Below are 19,098 nucleotides of genomic sequence, written 5' to 3'. Positions count from 1 at the left end.
AGCATGCCTTTATGGCATCCATTAAAAAAAAAAAAATTCCCTTGACACCATGTTTCATTCCAACTATTGCTCGCTTCCTTCTTCCCTTAACAGAAAAGCTTCTTCGAAGAAATTTGTATAATTACACTGTTTTACATCCCATTCTCCAATAAACTTACTTTAATCATGCTTTTATTTTCATCATGCCTCTAAAATGATTTTTACTGTGATCAAATGCTAACAATAGCTAACACAGAGTGCCTACTATAAGGCAGGCAGTGCTCTAAATACTTTATATCCATTAACTCATTTTAGCCTCAAACCAACCCTATAAAGATGGTGCTGTTAGTATCCCTCTTTTAGATAGGAAAAAAAAATGCTATTCAGAGATACTGAATAATTTGCCCAAGGTCACACAGCTTTTCGGAGGAGCTTACATTTGAACCCAGCTACTCTGGTTTTCAAGGCTAGTACATGATATTACTTTTTTAATGGACAGTGATTTCTCTTTGCTTATTGAACCTTTCAGCAGCACTTGACAAAGCTGATCAAGCCCCTCCTTCTTGAAACATTTTGGTTTTTGGTTTTTCATGCTTTCATCCCGTGGTCTTTTTCTCTTACCTAATGCGCTGCTCTTTGTCAGTCTTTATTGTTGTCTTCCCCATTTCGGACTGAGGTTTTTTTTGACTATTCTTTCCCTTCTCTCACGGCAACTTTTCCATGGTAATTTGGTTTAGTCTGTGGCTTTAAATATCACCTATGAGCCTAGATTTCTTAAGTGTGTATCTGCAGCCCATGTCTGTTCCCTAAGCTCTGTTCATAAATGCCACTGCCTGATTTACATAGCTACTTGGGTGCCTTGTAATAATCTCAAATTTAACACTGACAATACAGAACTATAGATGTCTTAACCCCACCCAGCTATTGCCAGACCCCCCTATTCCCAGGCTTTCTCTATCTGCCAGAACCACCACTATATATGTATATGGTTCGTGTATAATTAACATACAGTGCTATATTAGTTTCAGGTATACAGTATAATGATTGAACAGTCCTACACATTGCTCAGTGCTCATCATGATGAATGTACCTTCACCTATTTCAACCCCCTACCCCCCAATCTCCCATCTGGCAAACATCAATTTGCAGGAACACCAATTTACCAACTTCTAATTGTTCAGGACAAGCTGAGGAGGAATCCTAATTCCTCCTTCACTCACAGCTCACATTCAATCCCCTAACAAGTCAGACAGCTCTACAGGGAAATACTCCTAATCTTCCACTTCTCCCCAACTCTGCTGCTATTAGTATAGCCTAAGTCCTATCCTTTATCTTTGAGACTCTTGCAAACTCTTTGTAACTGGTCTCCCTGATCGCACTCTTGCTTTCTTCAGTCCATTATTTAAAGAACAGTCTGAGCAAACTTCTAAAGCATTTATGAGATGGTACCATATCCACCCAGAGTATTTCCCTTGTGAAATCCAGTCCCCACACTGCAGCATCCCAGCCCCCACTTGATCTTCCTACATTTCTGACACAGTTCCATAGACCTCTCAACTGTTCAGCCACACTGTAGCCTGGGAACACAGCACACATTTCCCCATTTCGCCATTTCAGTTCCCTGTCACTTACTGCTTCTTTTCTTTGGAATGCTCTTCCTTTCCTAGATCTTCATAATAGATGCTTTCTTCTCACTCAGGTCATCATTAGATTAACTCACAGAAGTCTTCTCTGAAACTTACAAAAATATAATTTCCCTCCCTACTCTCACCTTATCCTACAGAAATTCCTTCCAGGAGCTTAAAAATCTAGTATTGGCTTTATGTCCCGCCTTTTTGTTGTTGTAACCCCAGTACTCAGAAACATACCTCAGGTGTGATATTGACTCAAATAAAATCTGATTAAGTGAAGTGCAGTATAGAAAGCAGTATATGGACTTGGATGGCATAATGTGAAGCATTCAATAAATTAAAACAAACTGAATCATCCTTAGCTAAGAAAATGTTTTCTAGAGCATAAGAAGAAAGAAATCTCACTCTCAAGTTTTTAACTTTCCCACAGATAGCCTTCTGTTTGAATCAAACACCGAGACCTCCCCATTTGTATCTTCAGTGGCAGGAAGATCTTTATGACATTGGAAATGGTATCTGCTTCTTGCAAATTCTTTTGAGAGTCGCATGTCAAAGCTGTATGTCACACCCAACTTTCTTGGACTCACATAGAGGGATGATGTTGACAATATGTGTGATTTGTTCTTTCTCACAAGAAAAATCTAAGGAAGGTACCTAACCTGAGTTACAGCACAGTGATACTCATACCCAAGGGGAAGATTAATATATGATGTACTGATCTCATTTACAAAATGGGCCTCGATATGTTTATAACATTAAACAACTTCAGATGTGCTTTTTATATCAATCACATTTTTTAAATTTCTGAAAGCATAGTGTTTCAACAGATGTTTGATTTTAAATTTGTTATTTTTAGCAGATGAAACTTCTTTATCATTTCACAGTAGGGTTAATACTTTGAAGATGAAATGCTGCAAAAAAGTGAGGGCAAACTAGAACCCTAACGTAACGTGATAAGTGAGGTCCAAAATTCTCAAGCACCCAAACTATTCAGTAGCCTTACTGCCAGGTTAACGCAATGGGTCGGGGACACTTAAAGCTGGTTGGATGGGGCTTCCAGGCTAGATATAAATCCATCCACATTCTGGCGACAGTTGTTGCTATTGGTGGCAGTTGTTCCCTCAGGAGGAAGTGAAAGAAATGATTTTCAGGTCTGAAACTGGCTGGGACTTTCAGGAAAATGGCAGCAACTTGAAGAATTCCCAATTAATTCATGCCCAGGGAAACTGGGCAGAAGAATACCTAGAAGATGGGTTCCACCCTGTACTTGCTTCCTGAAAAGAGGTTCCGTTTCTGGCCTTTGCACTCATCCCTAGAAGAACAACATAACCTTAATCCCTCCTCCCCCACTTTGAGACCAGGTCTGCTGTTAGCCCCACTGCAGGATACCTTGTCTATGGCTTTACTCTTCTTTGTTGGACAGAAAGTCATATGCAGATAAGTATGTTTTTGATGGCACCACATATTGTCTCTGTATTTCAGACTGTTCTAACAGCTCATCCTAATCTGGTCACTAATTGTTCCTGCTTCACCAAGCATTTACTGACAGAAATGGTCCTACCACATTTAGAAAAGAAATCAAATCTGCATTATGGAGTCAGCATCATTGTATTTCTAGTTTCATGCATGGTGGGTCCCTTATAGAGCAATATTTAATGCACTTCTAATTAAAAAGGGGCAGGAGTATCCAAAGCTTTCTCAGCGTTGCCTTATCTCTTGTTTTTGTTTGTGCAGCTCACCATGTTAAAACGGGCACTTGTGAGGTGGTGGCACTCCACAGATGCTGTAATAAGAACAAGATAGAAGAGCGATCACAGACGGTCAAGTGTTCCTGCTTCCCCGGACAGGTGGCAGGCACCACGCGAGCAGCTCCATCTTGTGTGGATGGTGAGACTTCTTCCATCGCTCCTTGTGGTTGTATAGCTGGTGACTCATTAGAACTGGAACCCCACTACAATGCTGTTGACTGTGGTCAATCCTGAGGGACCATACCATAAATCATGTGGCTGTGCAGAGATTATTTGGGGGGTATTCTGAAATCTGAAATCCTTTGGAAGGAGGTCGAAGACCTTACTCCGTTTTGTAATAAGGCATTATAATGAGGTTCCGACAAGTCCATGTGTTTCTTACTTTGATACCATGAAATACTGATTTGCCAGTGAAGGGATTGTGTATGTAAATTAATTGGGAAAGGAAGGATGAAAATAATGGATTAAACAGTATGGTTGCCTAAGAACCCATGGATGGTTCTTAAGAATGAAAAAATAAGCACCATACAAATGAGCAAAGTTGTAGTTGTAGATTAAATTCACATGAAATATTGATTTTTATGGAGATCCATCAAAATATTAATTTCTTTATTGGAGGGTTCACCTAATTACAATAGGAGATAAATCTTTGTATGGGTCTATTTAATTGATATTATCATAGATAATTAAGTACTCATATTAGCATGGTTCATTCCTTGTGATGATGGTTAGTGCCCACATTAAAAAAATTACATTAATTCTGAGGGTTGCTGGAGGGGTTGTGGGAGGGGGGGATGGGCTAAATGGGTAAGGGGCATTAAGGAATCTACTCCTGAAATCATTGTTTCACTATATGCTAACTAATTTGGATGTAAATTTTAAAAAATAAAAAAATAAAATTTAAAAAAAATACAAGAAAAAAATCCCTCCCCCCAATTACATTAATTATAATAGCCTCCTAATTTTAGCCTACTTGTGGGAAATATTACGCTGATTCTAAAATACTATGAACTGGTAATAGGTTTATTTTTTTATATGTTTAGGTAAATAATTGCACACATATGCCTACAGAAGTCTCTTTCCAATGAAGCCTATATGTTCACATGAAAAAATCCTTCAACAATGTGCCTATAATTAACAATACTATTTGTTAAGAGAGTAGAGCTCATGTTAAGCGTTCTCACCACAATAAACTAAAATAGAAAATAAAAATTATTTTAGTCAGAAAATCTAGAAAGATTCAGCCCCTTTGGACAAAAAGAGAAGCATGCTTCAAAACCCAATCTACCCAATGATGGGGAAAATTGGTGCCCTTTTTTCCTCTTTAAATGTACATTCAGAGAATTAACTAGTCCAAATAGAAAACACTGAACTGATTTTTCTATCTCCTGTAGCTTCAATAGTGGAACAGAAATGGTGGTGCCATATGCAGCCATGTCTTGAGGGAGAGGAATGTAAAGTTCTTCCGGATCGGAAAGGATGGAGCTGTTCCTCTGGGAATAAAGTGAAAACAACTAGGGTAAGTGGACAGCCAGCTTGGGAAAGCAAAAGGTCTCTGAATTTATAGAGCATGGGAAAGTGTAGTAACATGATTAAGTGATGGTTGTAGAACGAAGACTTTTCCATACTACATTTCCGCCCACCCCCTCCATTTTCTTCCTAATTCATTTTCTCATAGCACATTTTTATTTCACTCAGAATAACATCTTCTATAGATTTCCATAAACTGTCATGTTATTTAATAAATTAATGTTATTTGTTCCTTCATGAGATACTTACAATAATGTGAAATCCCCTGAGGATGCATGTTAAATGCTGGGAAGGTAACCCCAATCCTTAATTCTAATGGACAGTAATTTGAATAAATTCTGGGGAAAAAAAACCCAAAAAACCAAAACAAACCTTATTTCAATTTCCCAGTGAAGATTCTTTCATTTTCATGAAAGTAATTATTTTGATCTCCCTGATTTCTGGGTGAGTAAATAGTTTTCTAATGGTTAACTCTGTAATCATTGTAATGAGTTACCTAGAGTAGTTTCTAAATCTCAGGGTCAATATGAAAGGAATACTCTTCAGACAATGATGTATTTCATTTTGCAATGATTGACTTCTGGGACATGGTAGAGAAGTGAACAATGGTTAGATTTATTCTCTAATTTCCTAATTAGCTCCATGGATATTCTGGACTGGCAGAATTTAAATTCTTTGTAGAATCAGCAAATGAAAGTTCTGTCTTGTTTTGCTTTTTGCTTTGAGGGGAAAGTAGACTATTGATTAGAATTGGATAATTGGAGACAAGAACAGAATAATGATATAAGGTGATACTTTATAAAAAGTAACATAAAACCAGAGACTGGTTAATTTACCATAGTGTTTAATAATAGCAGTTTTTTTAAAAACCTTGTCTGGACCTATTCAAGAGGATTATTTTTAAAATCCCATGAGATATATAATTCAGTCTGTTGAATAACATGTTTAGTGCATTGACTGTTCACACATACACAAAACTAAGTTTCCAACAGCAAAAATAATAACTTTATACTTTGTCAAATTATTCATGACTGTATCTGTTGGCTAAATGCTGACACACTTTTACAAAACCCATAGACTGTATGATCAGTTAATTAGAATAATTGTATTATTCAGTCAGTTAGCACATGATATCAACTATATTGATTTGTTAAAAAACATCCTGGCAATATAAAATTTCCTTATAAGTTATTTATAGCATGGAAATATTTCCTTCCTAACACTATTAATTCTTAGATCAAAATAGCACTCATGGAAATTCACTGAAGATTTGAGATTCTGAAGCAAATTAAAAAAAAAATAGCACTCTACAACTAAACTTAGCTTTTTATTACTTCGGTGGACATGGGGAAGCTAACATTTATTGGATACTTAAAACATATGCCATAAACCGAACAAAGTACCGCATGTGACTGAGCTCATTTAATCCTCTTAACAGCCCAGTGAGGAAGATAATATTATTATCTCCTTTTTACAGATGAGTAAACCAAAGTTTCAGAATCTTCAGTGACTTCCCAAGGTCAGCCAGCTAATTAACAGGGAAGCCAGAGTTCAAACCAAGCAGGCTCATTCCAGAATCTAATCTCTTAAACCGTAGTTGAAACTGGATAATGTAACTTAAGTTTAACTAAGTAATAGTGAGGAAAGTTTCCTATCGTTCTATTCATATCAGGTAGACCTTTAACTTTCTGGATCATTGAAATGAAAAGGTCAAGACCATGGGATGGAAATTCTCATAGTAAATTGTTTTACAAGTGGTTGCTTCACTCCCTGCTGGGCTCTAGTCTCAGCGGTCCAAAGGTAAAATTGAGTCTCTGAAATTCTTCAGGTTTAACTGGCTTTCATAATGTAATTAAACAAGTTGGATGACAGGCTAAGAACTTGTGAGTGAGGAAGACCATATCTAGATCCTCCATTTTGTTTTAGTTATAAGGTGTGATGCCACATATAGTGGCTTGTACTTTCTGTTTATATTTTGTCTCTTTTGCCCTGAAGATCTGTTAAAGGAGGACCTCACTGAAGATATTTGAGGGAGGACTCAGGCAACTATTCTCATTTAAAAAGGAAAAATCATCATATATAAGACCAGTGGGCTTGAAAGATGGAATTTCTTGAGTACAAAGTAAATTATTATTTTTTTCTTCAAAAGCAAAAGATGGCTGGTGAGAATGCAGCTATGTAGACATTTCCAACTAAAGGGATATCATGGCATTCCAAATGGCTAGGCAAAAAGATGTGCAATTTGGAATGTTTTTTGGCTCACAAAAAAATTTGGGTAAATTTCCCTGAGGCCTCAAAAACAAAGTTTCCAAGGTCATCAGGTTATTATTATTCTCTCTCCACTGAAATAGTACCAAAAACATAGGAGGTACACATTTTTTAAATAGTTCTGGCACAGTATTACTTTGCACACAGTGGAAGTGTTGGACAGAGAGAGTTTCTGCCATACATAAATGGCAGCAGTGTAATTGAGAAGATTCTGATCATCACTTGAGCCATTGGCATTATTGTTCATGTGCCAGTCTTAGATAAGTTAGCCATGGCTGTGGGGAGCCAAGCAGCCACTGAAGCCCTGATTTGGCAGGTGCTGGCCACAAGTGGGGAAAGTCCAAGAAATTAAGCAGGAATAGGTTACAAAGTAACTGAAGAGCTGCTTGCAGCCAAGAGTCATTTGAGTTTCTTATGCAAGATATGTTGGTCATGTGGGATTATCACTGCAAGCAAAATGGCTCGAGAAATGATTAAAATTTGCAATAATGTACACCCTCCCTTTTAATTGCCCATATTCAATCTGGAGTACTCTGGTAAGCCTAATGTTAGAAAAAAAGCAGTCAGCCAAAAACAGCAATGAGGCTTGCTTAGCCTCCGCAGAGATACAGTGGTACCTTCCAGAATTGACTATAGATTATGGGCTGGGTGAATCCCTCATTTAAGACTAATTTGGAATTTGCCTACTATAAAATGTGAATTATATCCCCCTTCTTATTGGTCTGACCCATTTTCTATTTGTCCTGACAAGGGAGAGAAAAGGCAAATAGCCTTTTTGGAACATCAATATTTTGCATACATGTTCTTCGACACCTCAAACATTTAATGTGGAGGGAAAAGAGGATGCAACATTTGTTTCCTGAACCTGATTTCTCATCTTAAAAATGGAAACTTAGGACTGCCTGTGACATCCATAACCACCTATTGTATTACTTTTAAGAACTCCTAAGCTCAAAAGAAGGAAAGGAAAAGTCATGAGAGCCTTTTGATTTCAAACTCACTTTCAAAGATAAATAATAAAGAACTTTTTCAAAGAGTCATTAATAAAAGAATAGTCTTTCCAGTGTGAAAGAGCACATAATTATACGCTAATTCTATCATACAAAAGTAGCAGGGGGGAAAGGTGCTATAGAGCTGTAAGATTTGAGGGAAAAAAAATCTTTGATAACATTGTTGGATCCTCAGAAAAAAAACAGACTATGATTCACTTATTTTAATGTTTTGATATTCTTTCTTTGTGGAACTTCTCCTAAAGGAACTCACATTTTGCTGAGCCCATGGCCTTGGGTATGGGCTCGAAACTCTAAATGCCAATGGTCATGTAGCATTAAGTCTGATTCTTACCTAAAGAAAGATGAACTTCATAATACGCAAGATTTTATATTTTCATTAGAAACATTATCTTTATGAATCACAAATCCTAGTTCTATTTATCATTCTATAGTAATAATGCTCTTATTACAGTCAAAGCCACAAAAGCATATATGCTGGTATTTACTTAGCTTTTATAGTGTACTAGGCACTCTGCTAAGTGGACTGCAGGTATTATCTTAGTTCCCCAACCACAATAGGCATTAATGAGGGTACATAGATACATGGTGTGAGCCCTATCAGCCAGAAGTATGCCCTTGAGAAGGGGAATGAAGAGCATACAGTTGCAATCCTTATATTTGTTATCCATATGCAGTCCACAGACAGCACTGGAATCATGGATAAATATAAGAGTAATATTGTTATAATAATGGGGATAGTGTAAGCCTTTGGGTCAGCTTCGTCATCTGCAAAATAAATGAGAATATTGAGTTAGATTCAATTTCCAGTTTCTCTAACCAGTATTTATTTTTTGGTTCCACGTGCCAAGGAAATTTCTAACTTCCTTTCCTGCTAAATTTATATGACACTAATAACTGGCTAATCTCAGAAGATAGATAGGTATTAGGTTTTTAATCCTTCCCTGTAAGGGAAGAAAGAAACAGCATCTTAGATGCTTTGCTGATGAAAGCCTCAAGTCTTCCTCTTCCCGATGCTGTTGGATTTTATACCAAGAACACTGACTGTTCTTTGTTAGGGGGGGTCTGAACAGTGTCCAGAGGCACCATTCCAGCCCCAAGGCAAAACAAAACAAAAAAACATCACACGAGGAAAAGGGTTCATTTCTTCACTTTAACATGGTGCAATTTGTGTGACTACTTCAACCATAGTGCTCTCTCTTGCCTTGCAAATTTAATCACAGATTTAGCATAGTGTAGTTCTTTCCTGATCAACTCTTTTGTAACAGACACATTCACCATTCATTTGTCTTCATCTCACCTCTGGTCAGGCCCTAAATTGCATCCTGGTCCACAGCACAGAGTGCAGTGACCTTTAGGGCTGTTGTTTTCCAATTATTTTGCTGGTACATTTCTATAGTAAGAAATACATCCTACAGCGTGATCCAGAATACACACACTCATACATCCCACACTGAAGTTAAAGTTCTAATTTTTTGGTTTTATTTTCTTCCTACCTATCTCAACCCCATAACTTGATTTTATGACCTGTTAGGATATGCATTTTGAAAACCAGTGCTTTAGGAAGTGGCAACCAGTCGCCACTAACTTGCAGAGATACAGACTACTGATTAAACAGTTTTCAAATCAATCCACCTTTTACATTTTAGTTTTAAATATCTTCATTCAATGTTTTGGGGTCAAAAAACGTTATCATCTTGTAAAATACAGATTTCATGGGAAAGAATGCATATACTGTGTATATTCATTCGTTCAACAAGTATTTATTGTCTATTGTTGTGAGGTGCTATTCTAGGCTCTGCCACACAGCATGGAAAAAAAAATCCCAGATGGGAATCTGTGCCCTCATAAAGCTTATATTCTAATAGGGTATACTAGTTTTCTATTGCACCCTTAGCAAATGTAGTGACTTACTGTAACATTCATTTATTCTCTGTTGGTAAGACTCGGCACAGCATGGTTCAGTTATTTATCGGCTCTGGGTTTCACGCTGAAATTGCAGGATGTGTTTCATCTTTTCACAGCAGGGCTGTGTTTCTGTCTGGAGGTTCTAGGGAGACTCTGCTTCTAGGCTCATTCAGGTTGTTGACAGTATTTGGTTCCTTGTACAAGCAGGAATGAGGTTTCTGTTCTTCTAGTAGTTGTCATTAGGGAGCCTCTCTCACCTCAGTCAGAATGCCTACTTTCCTCATCACACTCATTCATTTTCAAACCAGCCACTGCATATGGAGTCCTTCTCATACCTTGAATCTCTCTGACCCCCATATGTCTTCTGCCTTACTTTTCTGCTTCTGAGGGCCAGGTATAATTACATTGGCTCCACACAGATAACCCAGATGATCTCCCTATGTTAAGGTCAGCTGTTTAGCAACTTTAGAGAGCTTACAAAGTCCCTTACAAAGTTATTTCAGTAACTAGGGGACAGTAATCTTGGGGGTCCATCTTTAGAATTGTACCTATCATGCAGAGAGAGACAATAAGTAGGGGAAGTAGATAGTATGGTAGATGGTGATAAGTGCCATGGAAGAAAATGGACAGTGCAGAGGAGGAGGTTTGCATATTTCACTGAGGTCCTGGACGAGGTGAGGGAATGGGGCACATGGCTACCTAGAGGACAGGTTTTCCAGGTAAAGAGAAGAACAGGTACAAAGGACCTGACCTGGGACCTGCTGTGGGAATATCACATTCAAGGGACAGCAGTGGTGCTTGTGTGGCTGGAGTGCAGTGAGCGAGGCTTAAGTTTAGGATTGGAAGGGTAACAGAGGCCTATCACGACTGACTGAAATATTTGTCCTGAGCACGCAGAATGACGAAGTTGCCAGTAGGGGAGATGGAGACGATTGTAGGCAGAGCATGTCTTATGTTTTGCATTAATACTGCTAAGTCTAGGTCCTTTAATTAATGGAAATAAATACAGTAGAACATCTTGAACTTGATATGTATTAAGAAGAGTAGGTAAAAAGTTTTTACTATAGTAAGAAATACACACATTGAGTGACCTTAATATCACAAAAGATTTAAAATTTCAAATAGTAGGGACATTTGGAAAAGTATATAAGGGACTATATAATTACTATAATAATTTTTTTAAAGAGATGCAGACAGAAATGGATTAATATACTGAAGGACTTTTCCCCCTCAATTAGATAATGAATCCAAAGGTCGGTAGGAAAACAAGCTAGTGTCCATGTAGCAGCACTGGTAAAAGTAACATTTAAACCTGGTGTTTTAAATTTAAGAGCTGCTTATTTAAGAATAATCTAATAGGGCCAGAAGTGTCTCTCTTGGTATTTCTTTAGAGAGTTATTGGAAATTAACGCAAAGACTTAAAAATACATATCATTAGGGCTATATTTCCAAAATCAGGCCTATAGTTTTATAATTAAAATGAAAAATGGGCAACATATGAATACGTTGAAGTTCCTTTAAGATTTAAATACTTCTATAGTATTTGAGCCAAGCGTTTATTTGTAGATGTTATTCTGAATATTGTGATTATAATCTTAACATTAATTGTGAATGTTCACACATGGTAATAGAATCAAGTTGGGACATGGTACAAGTTCATTAGCAACTATGAGGTACATCCTTAGGTTCTTGCTTATGTCCTGTGAATTAAGTGGTGAGGACCACATCCCTCTCTCTTATCTGAGGATTAAACTTCTGTGAGGGATACATTTTTAATATGGAAGAGCTTGATGTTTGTTCAGAGGTAACTATCCCTCAGAGAGGCAAGCCCGTTTTTGGTTATCTGTAGTGCCTTAATAAATGAAGAACACTACCTCAAAGGACTTGAATATTCCGTTCTCCTCTCCAAGGCACCCTAGCTAGTGGGGGTTCTATGCCTTCTCCTTTTCCAATAGTGGGTGACAGCTCTGTCAAAAACCATAGATAATCTTCACTGTATACATCCCCCATACTTCTTTCTCTTCTCTACTCTTCATACAATTTACATGGAATCTAAAACTCTTAATCAGTGATTTCAGATCCAATTTCATTTTCTTACTTTGGCCAACAGGATGAAGATACAGCTGAGAAATAAAAGGTAATTTTCCCACAGGCTCAGAATTTCAAATGCTTTATGACTGGTGCAGAGATTGCATAAGAAAACAAAACTGTGGCCTAATTCCCAGTTCTCTCTAGGATGAGCATGAATCCCAGCTCTCTGCTGAGCAATCCACTTGTGAATAATGTGAGGTGTGCATAATACAAACAGCGGAGTCAAGCTTCACTCTATTGTGTACCCCAGAGACCATGTCTGACCAGGATAAAGTTCTGGATGCTAACTTTTAGTGGGCTAGGGGAAAAAAAAAAAGGCTTATCTAAAGGATTTTGTGGATAGTTACGTCACAGAACAGAAGCACTAGGAGTAACATGTTTTAAATTATTTGAAGATCTATCACATAAAAGAAAAACATTACACTTGTTCTGCATGACCACAAGGAGTACAATTAAGGGCAAGGAATAACTCTAATGGTGTCAGCTCTAGATGATGTTGAATGGGCTGCCTTGGGAAAAAGTAAATTCCACATTTCTGCAAGTCATCAATTTGTGACTTAAAGGATGTGCAGAAATTTAGAGTGGGCTAGTTTACTATCCCACCACCACCACAAAACAGCTTATGCAAAGGCAGGGAGGTATGGAAGATCATGTCTTTCTTTGCTCATGGAATACAAATCAGTTCATGTGTGTGTGAGGGGAATCATGGCAGGTTGAGTTTTTATCATAATAGTTTTTTAAAATGCCATGCTAAATGATTGGATGTTAATCTCTAAGAGATGATAAACCACTGAAGAACCTTAATGAAAAGAAAAGAGATGTGGTTTACACTTTAGAAAATCTGTTTGTTGGCAATGTGTCACCTGCAAGGAATTGAGAGGAGTAAGAGATGATGGGCCTGAACTAAGATAGGAAAGTGACACACTGAGGGTGTCATAGCCTAAGAAGTAGAATCAATAGGGTTTGGCAATTTTATATAAGAATATAGTGAAAGGAAAATTTCAGAAAGGTCCCTATTTTTGGCCTAACCTATTTGGTGATATTAATTGACAAGGACACAATGAGATGGAGATCGACTGGACAGTTTGATATACAGCCTTAGAGATGAAGACAGAAGTTTGAGAACAGTTATCCCCTAGATGATGAGGAAATGATTCTGAAGGCTGTCAGAGAAGAAATGTGTTGAGAGAGAAGAGAATCAAAGACATTTTTGCAGGTAATTCACAAGAAGGTCCCTGCTTAGGAACATGAAATGTGGACAGAGTGACTGGAAAACGAAGAGACTGTAGAGTCTTAGAAAATGCAGAAAGAGAGAGTTCCAGGGAGCCAGGGCCATCAATTTATACAACAAATATATAGAACCTACCAGATTATGTGGACTTTAAATTTCTTTCTGAACATGACATTTGCAAGAAATATTAGAAGTTCACAATCTGTTAGTTGAATATGATTTACCCTCATAATCTTAAAATTTGCTTCCTCATTGTATGGTACCATTGACAAACCATTGAAAATACTGTAGAATATACATCTATTTAAACTAGAATGTAATATAAGAAACATTTAAAACATATAAAATAAGATATAAAACATATAAAGAATATAAAGGATATAAAGGATATAAATATAAAGAAATAAAAACATAAAAAGAATATATATAAATATAAAACATATAAAGAATATAAAACATATAAAGAATATATAAGAATATAAAACATATAAAATAAGAATATAGCAGAATGAGAAGATTAAGATGGCAGAGGAGTAGGGGGCCTTAGACTTGCCTCATCCCTCAAATACACCTAGATAAATATCAAATCATTTTGAATACCCAAGAAATTGATCCAAGGACTGAGAGTAAAACTGCACAACTAGAGATAGAAAAAAATGGTACATTGTGGAAGAAGGGAGTTATGGAGAGTTAATTTGGGGAAGAAAAGAATTGCGAGTGCTGTGAAGGGAAGGGAGCCCTTATCAGAGAGAGAGGAGCAAGAGAGAGGTAAAGAGAGTAAAAGTACATGGGGAAATTGCACAAGAAAAACTTTTTCCCAAAACCACTGACTGGAAAAAGAAGAGGGGCTGAATACTACAAGTTATAAGCAGCAGAGCTGAAAGTCTGAAGTTTTAGAAGTCCACACCATCACCAGGGTCATGCCTGGTGGGCTTGGCAGAGACCTGGAAGCAGGCAGTATGGTCTGAGGATCCCCTGAGCCCCCTGGGGAGAAATAGTTCCCCTGTTTGGAGTACATTTGCAAGTGCTGACATGGCCTCTCCAGGGAGAAAAAGAACTGGTGATGTCAACCTGCTGCCCTGTTTCCTAGTATAGGAAGAAAGACACTGGCTGAGGGAAACAAACCTTTGCTGGCTTTGTGCTGTGTTTTACCATAAACTCTGAACTGCTGCACTGAGGTGGGACTACTTTTCTGGGACAAACCAGGAAAAAACAAACGTGTAACCAGACCCTCTCCCAGAGGTTAAGTGCGGGTCTGCATCGTGGGTCCCTAAGATTTGGAGTTTTGAAACACAGCAACACACCTGAGATAAAAAAAAACAGGAGTACTGCGCTGTCTGGCAGGCAGACAGCTCATTGAAGCCAGGGATCTGACGGAAGAGAGGTGAGAGTAGCAGTAAGAGGTAGCAGGCATGAACTCCCTGCTCTAAGGATGAGAGGGCAGGGACACACCATTCTCTCCCCTCCCGCCACCACCATCAGCAGTGACCAACTTTAGTGTGCAACACAGCACCCCCAAGTGGAGGCCAGAGTTGCTTACATCACCCCCCTCCCTCCCCGCCATGGCCTCCACTAGAGCATGAATCAGCACAGCAAGCTCTACCCCCAGAACACCAGCACAGACCCCTCCCATGCATCAAATTTACTGATCATAGAGTGCTGCAAAGTTTCAGCTCTAGGGGAAATAGATTTTAGCTTCCTGTTTTTTATTTTTTAATTTTTTTAATTTTTTTGTTTCTGGACCTCTTCTTACTATAGCCATTTCTCTCAGGAGCCCAAATACAACAGGCTTTCTTAACACATACGAAAAACAGTGATGACCCACACAAAGTGAGAAGATGGAGGAAGAAGTCATGGCCAAGGATTTAATCACAATACAGATACAAAGATGATGTCTGAACCAGAATTTAAAACAACAATCACAAGGATACTAGCTGGGTTTGAGAAAAGCATAGAAGACATTAGAAAATCCCTTACTGCAGAGATAAAAGAACTAGAGGATGGACAAAGTGGAGGAACAAATGAGTGATATAGAAGATAAAATTATGGAAAATAATGAAGCTGAAAAAAAGAGGGAAAGAAAAAAGGAGATTTAATCAAATTATAATAAAAACTTCTCTAATCTGGAGAAGGAAACATATCGAAATCCAGGAAGCACAGAGAGCTCCCACTAAATTCAACGAAAGACAGCCATAACCAAGACATATCATAGTCAAACTCACAAAAACACAAACAAGGAAAGGATCCTGAGAGTAGAGAGGGAAAAAGAGTCCTTAACCTACGAGGGAAGACAGATCAGGTTCACAGATCTGTCCACAGAAATGTGGCAGGTTTGAATGGAGTGGCGTAGCCAAGAATATCCAGCAAGGCTGTCATTCAGAATAGGAGAGATAGAGTTTTCCAGACAAACAAAAACTAAAGGAGTTTGTGACCACTAAACTAGCCCGGCAAGAAATATTAAAGGGGACTCTTTGACGGGGGAAATAAAAGACCAAAAGCAATTAAGACTAGAAAGGAACAGAGAACATAACCAGGAACACCAACTTTATAGGTAACACAATAATTGCTATGAATATAAATGGACTAAATGCTCCAATCAAAAGACATAGGGTATCAAACAAAAAAAAACAAGGCCCATCTGTATGTTGCCCACAAGAGACACATTTTAGAGCTAAAGACATCTGCAGATTGAAAGTGAGGGGATAGCAAACCATCTATCATGTTAATGGATGTAGAAATAAAGCTGGAGTAGCCATACTTACATTAGACAAACTAGATTTTAAAACAAAGACTATAACAAGAGACGAAGAAGGGAATTTTATCAAAATTAAGGGGTCTATCCATCAAGAAGATCTAACAATTGTAAATATTTATGCCCCAAACTTAAACTCCCAAATATATAAATCAATCAATAACAAATGTAAAGAAACTCACTGATAATAAAATAATAGTATGGGGCTTTAAAACCCTACTCTTACAGCAATGGAAAGATCATCTAAGCAGAAAATCAACAAGGAAACAATTTGAATGGCAATCTGGACTGAATGGACTTAACAGATATATTCAAAACATTTCATCCTAAATCAGTGGAATACACATTCTTTTTGAGTTAACATGGAACATTATCCAGAGTAGATCACATACTGGGTCACAAAGCAGTCCTCAAAACCACAAAAAGACTGAGATCATACCGAGCATATTTTCAGAACACAATACTATGGATCTTGAAGTCAACACAAGAAAAAATTTAGATCACAAATACATGGAGATTAAAATATCCTATTAAAGAATGAATGGCTAACCAGGAAATTAAAGAAGAAATTTAAAAAATACATGGAAGCAAATGAAAATCAAAACATAACAGTTCAAAACCTTTAGGATGGAGAAAAGGCATCTTAAGAGGGAAGTATATTGCAATACACGTCTACTAAAGAAGCAAGAAAAGTCTCAAAAACACAACCTAACCTTATACCTGAAGGAGCTAGAAAAGGAATGGCAAATAAAGCCTAACGCTAGCAGAAGAAGGGAAATAATAAAGATTAGAACAGAAATGAATGATATAGAAACAACAATAAAAAACAGATGAATGAAACAGATCAATGAAACTAAGAGCTGATTCTTTGAAAGAATGAAACTGATAACCCCCAGCCAGACTTACCAAAAAGAAAAGAGAAAGGACTCAAATAGATAAAATCACAAATGAAAGAGGAGATATCACAACCAACACCACAGAACTACAAACAATTATAAGAAAATATTATGAAAAATTATATGCCAACAAACTGGGAAATCTGGAAGAAATATACAAATTCCTAGAAACATACAAGCTACCAAAACTGAAACAAGAAATAATTTGAATAGACCCATAAGTAAAACTTCTCAGATTAGATTTTTAAATCATTTTAAAGTTTCCTACCAGTTACAAAATATGGAAGAGAGGAGAGGGGGAAAGAAGGATTTTATATATGGGAGAGTAATAGTAATAACTGATTAAATAAAAAAAATAGTTTAAGATTGTGGCCATGAAATAATACTGGAGCCTCACAACAGTGTACACATTTATTAATGCTTTGAGCTTATAGAACACTTTAAAAACATGGGGCACCTGGGTGGCTCAGTTGGTTAAGCATCTGACTTCAGCTCAGGTCATGATCTCGTGGTTTGTGAGTTTGAGCCCCACTTCAGGCTCTGTGCTGACAGCTGGGAGCCTGGAGCCTGCTTTGGATTCTGTCTCTCCCTCTCTATCTGCCCCTCCCCTGCTCATTCTCTCTCTCTCAAAAATATAAATAAACATTAACAAATTTTAAAAAAAATAACACTTTAAAAACAATATATTTTATTTATTTCTTAACGTTTATTTATTTTTGGGAGACAGAGAGAGACAGAGCATAAGCTGGGAAGGAGCAGAGAGAGAGGGAGACACAGAATCCAAAGGAGGTTCCAGGCTCTGAGCTGTCAGCTGTCAAACCCATGACCTGTGAGATCATGACCTAAGCCAAAGTTGGATGCTCAACCGACTGAGCCACCCAGGTGCACCACAATTAATATATTTTAAAGCAAAGTCAGCCATTCAGCTGAAAAGATCTAAAACTCAAATTGCCAAATTAAAATAAATATTTTTATCATTTATATTAAGCTAGGAACTCTATTTCTTGTAACGGTTAATACTGAACTTAATAAAGATGAGAGTTATTTAGCTGTTGAATATACCTTTAGCTCTTGTGGTTTAGTATTATTGGGTTTTACTCTTATATTAAGTAGCAATGTTGGGTTCCCATGATGTATGGTGGGATTAGCCCAAAGTCAATAAAGGACTATTCTGTAGGGTTCTGCTTACTCTTGACTACTTCACCTTTTATTGCTTGTTCTCTTCTGGTGGCACACATATTTTACCTTTACCTTATATCTCCTAGTTTTCTTTTACAGGACTGGGAAAAGAATAGGAGTGAGAGAGACAGAATAGGTCATACTAGGTAGTGTAAATTCATTTTCTAAGGATGTTTGGAAATAATTGAATACAATCTCTACTTTGCAACTTCAGAATAACCTCTTCTGGAAAGAGCTGTTGGAATAATTGTGGGGAGAGTTGATTTGGTCAGACTGTTTCTAGGATTCATATACTGAGATGTTTTTATACTGTCTTGAAAGAAATAAAATTGAATATTCTCTGTAGACACTTTGGCTGACAGAAAAATTTAGACAGGTATCATGATTAGAAATCTCAACCTCCAACTTCAATTACAACATATGACTGATTTGCAAGATTACTGAAGGCATATGTCTGGCAGACAGTCAACCACTGTTTGAGATTAAATTTCACAAATGAAATCAACTTGTTGAGAGTACCCTTGCATATGTAACATAGATGTGAACTATCTGCCTCCACATTTTAACATTTAACTATAAGGATTTCTTATAGGAGATGTAAGGGGATTCCTTATGAACAGGTTTAGAATAAAGGCCGTTAATGTTAATCTTGACAAATTGATATTACACTTATGTGGTGGTTTAAGGAGACCCTAGTCAGTGAAACTATATCACTTTGCTATATGATACCACAGGTATCATAACATGGAAGGAAAGTGTTCCTATCAGTGATCTCAAAAAATCTAGGGTAGAATTATTTTTGGTAGTACCAGTAACCTCTCACTGAGGGTTCAGCCTTTCTGAAGTTACTGAGATTACAGAAAGATGAAGACATT

General features: G+C 37.3%; 1 protein-coding gene across 1 annotated transcript in view; it reads left to right on the top strand.

The window, feature by feature from the left end:
• The window catches only part of TAFA2 (TAFA chemokine like family member 2), a 517,570-nt gene that overhangs the window by 467,081 nt on the left and 31,391 nt on the right, over positions 1-19,098 (top strand). Inside the window, exons 5-6 of the mRNA XM_049625877.1 lie at positions 3,345-3,497; positions 4,753-4,877. Coding sequence (XP_049481834.1) covers positions 3,345-3,497; positions 4,753-4,877 — 278 coding nt within the window. The remainder of the gene's footprint in view (positions 1-3,344; positions 3,498-4,752; positions 4,878-19,098) is intronic.

Source organism: Panthera uncia, chromosome B4 (genome assembly GCF_023721935.1).
Source record: "Panthera uncia isolate 11264 chromosome B4, Puncia_PCG_1.0, whole genome shotgun sequence".
Classification (NCBI taxonomy): Eukaryota; Metazoa; Chordata; class Mammalia; order Carnivora; family Felidae; genus Panthera; species Panthera uncia.
The sequence above is the reverse complement of the archived record's forward strand: the minus strand, read 5'-3'. Positions and strand labels throughout refer to the sequence as shown.